The sequence below is a fragment of the Agelaius phoeniceus genome, chromosome 10 (genome assembly GCF_051311805.1).
Source record: "Agelaius phoeniceus isolate bAgePho1 chromosome 10, bAgePho1.hap1, whole genome shotgun sequence".
Lineage (NCBI taxonomy): Eukaryota > Metazoa > Chordata > Aves > Passeriformes > Icteridae > Agelaius > Agelaius phoeniceus.
The window spans coordinates 14964228-14971856 of record NC_135274.1 but is presented as its reverse complement, the minus strand read 5'-3'; the positions used below and the strand labels follow the sequence as shown (position 1 = coordinate 14971856).

The 7629-nt window shown below is 52.6% G+C and overlaps 1 protein-coding gene across 1 annotated transcript; it reads right to left on the bottom strand.

Moving 5' to 3' along the window:
- Nucleotides 1-1518: 1518 nt before the first annotated feature.
- On the bottom strand, nt 1519-7371 carry APOD (apolipoprotein D). The gene is made up of 5 exons (XM_054639445.2): nt 7104-7371; nt 6057-6210; nt 5694-5815; nt 3820-3908; nt 1519-2683 (listed from the first exon to the last, which is right to left on the bottom strand). Exons 2-5 carry the CDS (start codon nt 6177-6179, stop codon nt 2448-2450), a joined length of 570 nt encoding a protein of 189 aa, XP_054495420.1. The 5' UTR covers nt 6180-6210; nt 7104-7371; the 3' UTR covers nt 1519-2447.
- Nucleotides 7372-7629: the final 258 nt, after the last annotated feature.

Below are 7629 nucleotides of genomic sequence, written 5' to 3'. Positions count from 1 at the left end.
CTGGGGGACACAGGCACAGAGATGCAGGGACCAGACATAGAATCATGGAATTGGTCAGGTCAGAAGGGGTCACATTGCACAGGATTATGTCCAGATTGTTCTTGAATGTGTCCAGTGACAGAAACTTCACAGCCTCTCTGGGCAAACTGTTCTAGTGCTCCATTACCTGCACAGTAAAGTAGTTCTTCCTCATATTCAGATGAAATTTCCTGTGCATCACTTGCTGCCTATTGCCTCTCATCCTAGTGGTTGGTGCTATTGAGAAGAGCCTGGCTCCATCTTCTTGGCATCTCCTGTTCAGATCCACACCTCCTTTGATGAGGACACACGGACACAGAGGTCTGGCGTGTGCTGCCCTGGGGGCGTCTGCACATCCACGGAGCTCTTGGGACTGTGTGGGGCTGGTGCCTGTTTGGCACTGCCACCCACACCCGAGGGTTTGCAGGGTGTCCCATGTGTGCTGTTGTGCTGGGGACACCAGCTGGCAGTGGCAGGGCAGGCTGCAGCTGGGCTGTGATACCCCCAGCACACCGTGTTTGCCAGAGCAGCCCAGGTTTGTCACGGTGTCTGTAGCACAGTGAAGGAGCCAGTGCAGTCTCCAGAGGGCCCAGGCATGGCAGGGGTTTGTCTGTGAGTGAAACACTCCCATTTCTCTGCCACACCTGGAGATCCCATTCCCAGCCAGATCCAGTGCTGGGCAGCGCTTGCCCTGCCCATGGAGCTGCAGGTTCCCACCCCTAGGGCTCAGTGCCTGCACAGCCACCGTGCCATGGGCTTGCATCACACAGAATGAGGGCTACAGCAGCACCATCCATGTGAGAAGGAAAATAGGAACCTGACGAAGCAGTGATGAAATGATTACACCCAGAATCTGACACACTTGGGAATAACTGAGCATTTGTTTGTATCCTGGCATGTCCATCATCCTTATAGCCTGAAAAATTGGGTGGAGTGTTTAATTCTGTGTCACAGGAACTGTGGCATTAGGATTTGAAAGTTTAAAGGAATAATGACTTCAACATGGCAGTTGTTTCTGGTCCCTCCCATCCTGGTCTCCTCTGACTGGTAAAGATTAGTGACATACTGGCTTCCTGCTCAGCTCCTGTAGCTCTCCCAGGGCAAGAAAGTGCTCTGCAGCACACCCACACCACCAGGGTCCCACCAAAATAAGTGTAGAATGTTTCCTGCAGATTTACAGCATTCTACATCCGTGTCATTATTTTTACATGTCAGTAAAAGCAGCAGGAGATGGGGGTCACTGTCAGCCAAAGCCACAACACAAATTTGCTGGCAGGACTCAGACAATGGGAGGTGCCCATACATCCAACCCTGGAGAGCTGGAGAGAGCTCCAGGCTCCTGGAACAAACCATTTCCCTTCAGCTGTGGTTGTCATGTTCACTGCAGCCCTGCTGTGGTGGTGCTGCAGCCCCAGAGGAGGAGCAGGCCCCACACACTGAGCGCCCCAGCCTGCTGGCAAAAGCTGTGCAGCTGGGAGGGTACAAAAGGCCTGAAGCAGGTATTTTTATTTCATTTTTAATGAGTTGCATGAATGCTATCCAAGCAGAGTTGTCGTGGTGCCTGCTGAACACCTGCCAGGGCAGAAGCAGCACCAGTGGGCACTCAGCACGTGCAGCAGCAGCAGTGGCAGGATGTCAGGCAGAGCCTGCTGGCCTCTGCTGTTCAGGGGAAAGCCTCTGGAAGACAGAACAAGGGAGCAGCCCCATCTCTTTATGTCTGCTTACAAGTACAGTCAGAGCTGGCCCCTTGGGAGGGCAGGACCAGCCTCATCAGAGGCAAGAGAAGGACATATATAGACATTAGGGATGGAGTGATGCTGAATCTCTGGATATTTTTAGATTTAAAATACAAAGGGCAAGATTTGATTTCTGGCAAGGAGGTCTGCTAACTTACAAATGCCTACAGCCCTGCTCTGGAAAGCTTTCAATTCCCCCTGCCTCAGGACTGACCCACCATGTCTGGATGTTGCTGCTGCTAAGGCAGTGCCCAGTGTAGCTCAGACCCTGTAGATTCCTGGCAGGCCCAGAAGCATCAAGACAAAATTTGGAAATGAACATGGGGCTGTGTCATGAACGATTTTTCCCCAGGACTAATACTTGCACATCACAACTCATACCCTTTCCCTTCCACATCCTGGAGGACTCACAGCAGCAGCAGAGTGTCAGGTCTGCACTGCAGGGTTTCTTTCTTCCACCCATTAGCACTGACTCAGTCAGTTATGCTACAAAAGTCAGAGAAAGACAAAAAGAGGGGGAAGAGCAATACAGGGAATGGCAGCAAGGAGTACATCTGGACTGGCAAACTACTGCTAGCAAAGAGGAACCTACTGTTATTAAAATTCTCAGGTACACAGAGAAATTCTAATGGATAATAAAGCAAGCAACAAAGTTTGTCTCTGGTCTGGTGCTGTGTCACTGCATGCCAGGAGTTACATCTCAGCAGGGCAGTTGGCCTGGTCAGTGGGGATCATTTTATCGGTGTCGATCTTGTAGGACTGGAGAACACCCTTCAGGTTCTCCACGGTTTCTGGGTGCATGTCAGGAGCTCTTGACAGAATCCAGGCATAGTCCATGTGGAAGAGCCAGAGGATGTTAGTGCAGGAGTAAACCAGGGAGTAATTTTCATAGTCAGTGGAGATGACCCAGTAAGGGGCAGCAGGCATGACTAGGAGAGAGGAGGGCACCGTGATTGCTGTGTGTAACCAGCTCTGGACAGCTCTGCTGCACCCCAGCCACAGCTCCTGGGACTGTTCCCACTTTGGCTGCTGCACACTTGTGGTCAGTACAGGCAGCTATAATTTATAAAAGCCTACCAGGACTCCTTGTTCTGCCCAGAAGAACTTGGGAAAGACACAAAGCCCTAACTGTGAAGGTCTTTCTGGAAAGTTAACGCTATGACCTGAACAGCTCTCCTGGGCTGATGAAAGCCAGCCCAGCCTCACCAGTGTGGGGGTGCTGGCTGCCAGGAAGAAGCTGTAGTGCTAGGAGCTGACACGGGTGACAGGAGGAACACAAACCAAACTCTGAGCTGAGCTCAGAGCTGCTCTCTGGGGCTCACACACAGTGAAGGCAGCTGGGGCTGCACATGCTGCAGGTGAAATGGCTGTGGTGGTGCAGTAGCAGGACAGAATCCAGTCTGGCTGTGCTCATGGAACAGTCATTGTACTGCCTTTGCAACTACCCCTTCTCCACCCATTTCTCCAAATAGCCCCTCTGCAAAAGAGAGGTATGAAACTGCCAAAGAAAAGGTGCTAGGGAGCAGAATAAAACGTGATCCAAGGGGACACTGCAGCTCAGTTTCCAGTGTTGCTGCAGACAGAGCAAAGTGCTGTGCAATGTGGCACAGCACCTCAGGAGGCCCCTGTGGAGTGTTAGAGTGACAAGGGAAGGAACAAGCGAACAAAACCATATAATTAATGGTTATTAAAAGCCACTTGTACGTAGAGACAGCGTGGGCAAGTAGCTGTACCATAGTGTGCAGAGAAACAAGCTTATTCTTGGCTCTTGCAGCACTGTGGGGCTGCCTCCCCCACCTGCCCGTCCCCATCTCTGGAATGACCCGGAGGGATGGCAAGGCTGCTGATCTCTCTTGCTTTGAGACCAGCTGGTGAAGAGTTCACCACTGAGAGTGGTAAATGGCACATCAGTGCCACCAAACCACTGCCTGCTGCTCACAACATCTATTTTAGCCCTTTGCTGCAGCCACACGGGGAGCTCCCCCCCATCCCCCTGGTGCCACGGCACAATGGGCAGAGCACAGCCCTGCCCTGGGCACCAGGAGCCCTCCCAGCACACACTTACACCAGTTAAAGCGCACGCCCAGCTTGGCCGGCTGCTTCACATCCATGTGCATGAGCTCTCCTTCAGCTTCATTGATTCTGCCATTGGCACTAAGGGGAGAACAACAAAGGGGAGAAAAAAAGTCAGGAAAGTGGGAGATCTCGTTTTTTCACTTCCACTAAATCATCCCTCCTGACACAACTACCTGCCAAGAGGTGGCTGAAATGGGTACTGGTAAACCCCAGCAGCCCTGAGGATGTGTTCAGCAGCACTCGGGGCACAGCAGGTCCTGGGCCAGGTGCAGCTGGGTAGATGGCCTCTCAGGTTAAACCACCCCAGCATCCCAGGCTGTCTCTCTCCAAATAGCCCTGTCAGCTGGATGTCCTTTGGTTCCAGGGTGACAATGACAGAGGGGAAGGAGAGCAAGACTGCTCTGCACTGGGTGGGAGGAATGCAGCATGGGAGGATGGGAGGATCCCATCCATGATCTTGGATGTGCCAGGGAGCAGCTTAGCTCCTGGTAGTTGTGGAAGGCACATGTTCACTTCTGTTTAATCACCTGTGCTTTTTCCAGGTCACTGCACATTCCTCCTCAGGCAAATTATCTGTACCTGTGTAGTGAGCCAGGGTTTCTTTGGCTGCTCATTCAGAGCACTGCCCTGCTGGCAGCAAGCCCTAAGACTGGAGCTGCCCATCTCATAACATTTTTGCACAGATGCCTCAAGACTTGGATGCTGCCTCTGATGATCAGGCAGGAAAGCTTCACGCTTCCCTGTAAAACAGGAGCAGCCAAGGAGGCAGAAGTGAATGCTGCCAGCAGCAGAGGTCAAGGGGCTGATGCTGGAGCCATGCACACCCAAAATATCCCTGATATTTCAGGGTCCTGAGCTGCTACAGTAGTGACAGCAATGACTGGATGAATCTCACACAGATTAATGCAGGCACAAATGAATGTCCAGCTGTTTGCCAGGCACAGCCTGAGCAGTGGAGCTGCTGAGACAGTGCTGGGCACTCTGTGAACAGCAGGCATGCTGCTCTGCCCCGGACACAAGGGATGTGTTCCTGTGCTGCTGTTATTGTCAGCCAGAACAAAGTGCCCATGCCATGCCAGGAACACAGGGGACAGCACTGAACTCGCTCCCTCCCATCCATTCAGCCCCTCACAGCAGCAGCCCACAACAGCACAGGCTGGTGATGGAAACAGATTAATTAGCACCTGCATCTGTCCATGTAAAAATCCAGGAGGACTCAGGATAATTGCAAACTATCCTAATTCCCTAAAAAAGGGAAAAGCGTTCACTTCACCACTGATTTAAACTGACAACTGACAACGATTTCCGATCCCCTTGCACAGCAGTTACTACCTGTGCAAGGTAAATTCTCCAGAAACAGGCTGAGAAATATTTAAGTAAAAACTACTCATCTGCTTCACCTTCCCTGCCCCTTTTCCTTGTGTCTCTTTACTCTGGAGCAGAGAGGAGCACAAGGCACAGGCACTTCTGAGCATGCAGGGGCACAAGGTGGTAGCTGCCATCCCATAACCAGCCCCATGACCCCCCCAGAACAGGACCCAGGGCATCCAGCTTCTCAGCCATCTCTGGGGCTGGCAAGCCTGTCAGGGGGGAGATCCAGGCTATTTTATGCTGAAGTCACCATGTACATTTGATCTATTTTCTTATCACTCACCTTGGACAATGAGACAGAGACCTGATGATCCTCAGGTCACTGGCAGGAACCAGAGCCCCATATCCCTCAGAAGAGCTACTGCAACCACAGGCTGCCTCCCCCAGCACCCTCAGCCCCAGCCACTGGCAATTTAGAGAAAAATGAACACTGAGGACAGCAAGAGAGGTGACAGCAGTGCCACTACCACAGTGAGGAACATAAACACTTACAGCATCTCCTTGTTGATCACCTTGAACTTCCCGTTCTCCTTCAATGAGTAATTTGCCTGGATGCAGCTTCCTTTCTCAAAAGTTGAGGGCAGCTTCTCTATCTCGTACCATTTCCCCAAATACTGAGAGAAGAAAGTTTAAAGAGATGTTTTTAACCTGAGTGAGCTGAAGCAGAGCAGCCTGTTTTTGTCAGCACAGTTTTTGCCCCTCAGTGGTTGGGACTGGGGGAGAGCAGAGCTGCAGACCCACACTGGCACAAGGTGTGACCAGAGCTGCCACCTGCACCAGGCAATTGCTGTCACTCCCATGCCCACTTAGCTTCACTAGCTGCACCCTATGAGATTTTTAGAAAACTTTTCTCACCTTGTTGATATCGAATTCTTCTTGAACTGATGGATCTGGGCATGGTCCCACATGAAACATCTGGCCTTTCCCAACGCTGAAGAGGCTGAGCAGAACCGAGATCCGCACTGCCGTGCCCAGCATGGCTGCACTGGGATGCAGGCAGGAAATGCACCTGGGCAGAAGGAAAACAGCTGAGCTGGGGCCTCCCTGGAGCAGAGCTTTGTGTGAAATGCAGCACGAGGGATAGGACATGCAGCAGGGCACCTCAGGGGCACAGCAAGGAGGAAGGAATCATTAGAAGAGTGCCAAAGAAGTCCCAAAACAGCCTTAAGCCCTGCCTGTGCTCAGACTGTGCCCAGCAGCGCCACAAAAAGCCAGGCAATACCTGGTGAGAACACTTGTACTCATCACCCGCATCTGACACCTAGCAAGGGGCAGGGGTGATAAATGTCCAAGGACCCACAGGAGTGTCATTGTTTGTCCAAAGCCAAGGCAAGGGGAAATGCAGGATGTTTGCTTTAAAATGGTGGAGCACAAGGGACATACTCCAGAGCCAGCAGAGAGCTGAGGCCCTGGGACATGGATGTGAGCTCTGTACACCTGCATGGCAGGAGGGACATCCCCAGGCAAGCCAGGGCTGCCTGACACTGCAACAGGGTGGGAGAGCTGCCTCTGGAGAGGTCTTTGTATGCCAGGATATACACAGCACTGCAAGGTGGGGAAGTTGGTACAGATTCAAATCAGCACCAAATACAACAGGAACAGACCCCCACAAGCATGGGGTGAGGAGGGAAAGGACAGGCTTTCCTGCAGAGCAGAAGCAGGAGCTGTGCTGCTCACACCCAAACAGTTGCTGGAGCCAGGATGCTGCCCACATGCTTTGGGCTCTGCTTGGGGCAGGTTGGCACACACAGACCCTGCAGCACTGGGCTGCTCTGCTTCCCTGGCTGGAAGCTCCTGCACAGCAGCAGCAGTAACATTTTCCCCAAGTTCAGAAGAAAAGCCCAGTCTGTCTCCAGCTGCAGACAGACAGTTCCCATTTTGAATCTCCCAATTCAGACATACCTTGGTGGGTGAGGCACAGTGATGCTCCGCAGAGGACCAGCTCTGTGGGGAGCTCTCTGCTTCTCTTTATAAGTGTGCTGGGATCATCATTATTCAGCCCTGGCACAAGCCACTCCCTGGTCCTCGACGTGTTTAGGTTTTTGGCAGGCCAGTCAGCTGCCTTGGATCTGCAGCTGGTACGAAGCTGGAGATGGGCTGCAACTTGGCTGCTCACCCAGGCAAACAAAGGCACCCCACGTGTCTGGGTACTGCCTGCAGCTGCAGAGCTCTCTGCCTTGCAGCCACTCACTAAAGCCTCAGGCCTGGGTGCAAATGGCAGGGGAAGGAGAGAAATGCCACAGCCTTTGAGCGGGGCTGGGGACAGCAGCAGCTCCCATCCTGTGCCCTCTGGTCCAGCAGTGGCCATGGCCATGCTCCAAGGGGGGGACATGCAGCATCCTCAGCCTCCTACTTGAGCCCTGGAGATCCTCCAGGCCACTGCAATGTCCTTGTCCCCATCACAGTCACTTGCTGTGAGTACATGAGG

Bases quoted from the DNA above. Each gene is read 5' to 3' on its own strand.
- APOD (XM_054639445.2), bottom strand. From the start codon at position 6,179: ATGCTGGGCACGGCAGTGCGGATCTCGGTTCTGCTCAGCCTCTTCAGC. The intron at 3,909-5,693 runs GTAAGTGTTTAT...TTCTCCCCTTAG, and splicing joins GTGATCAACAAGGAGATGCT to TGCCAATGGCAGAATCAATG. The intron at 2,684-3,819 runs GTAAGTGTGTGC...CCTCTCTCCTAG, and splicing joins GGGCGTGCGCTTTAACTGGT to TCATGCCTGCTGCCCCTTAC.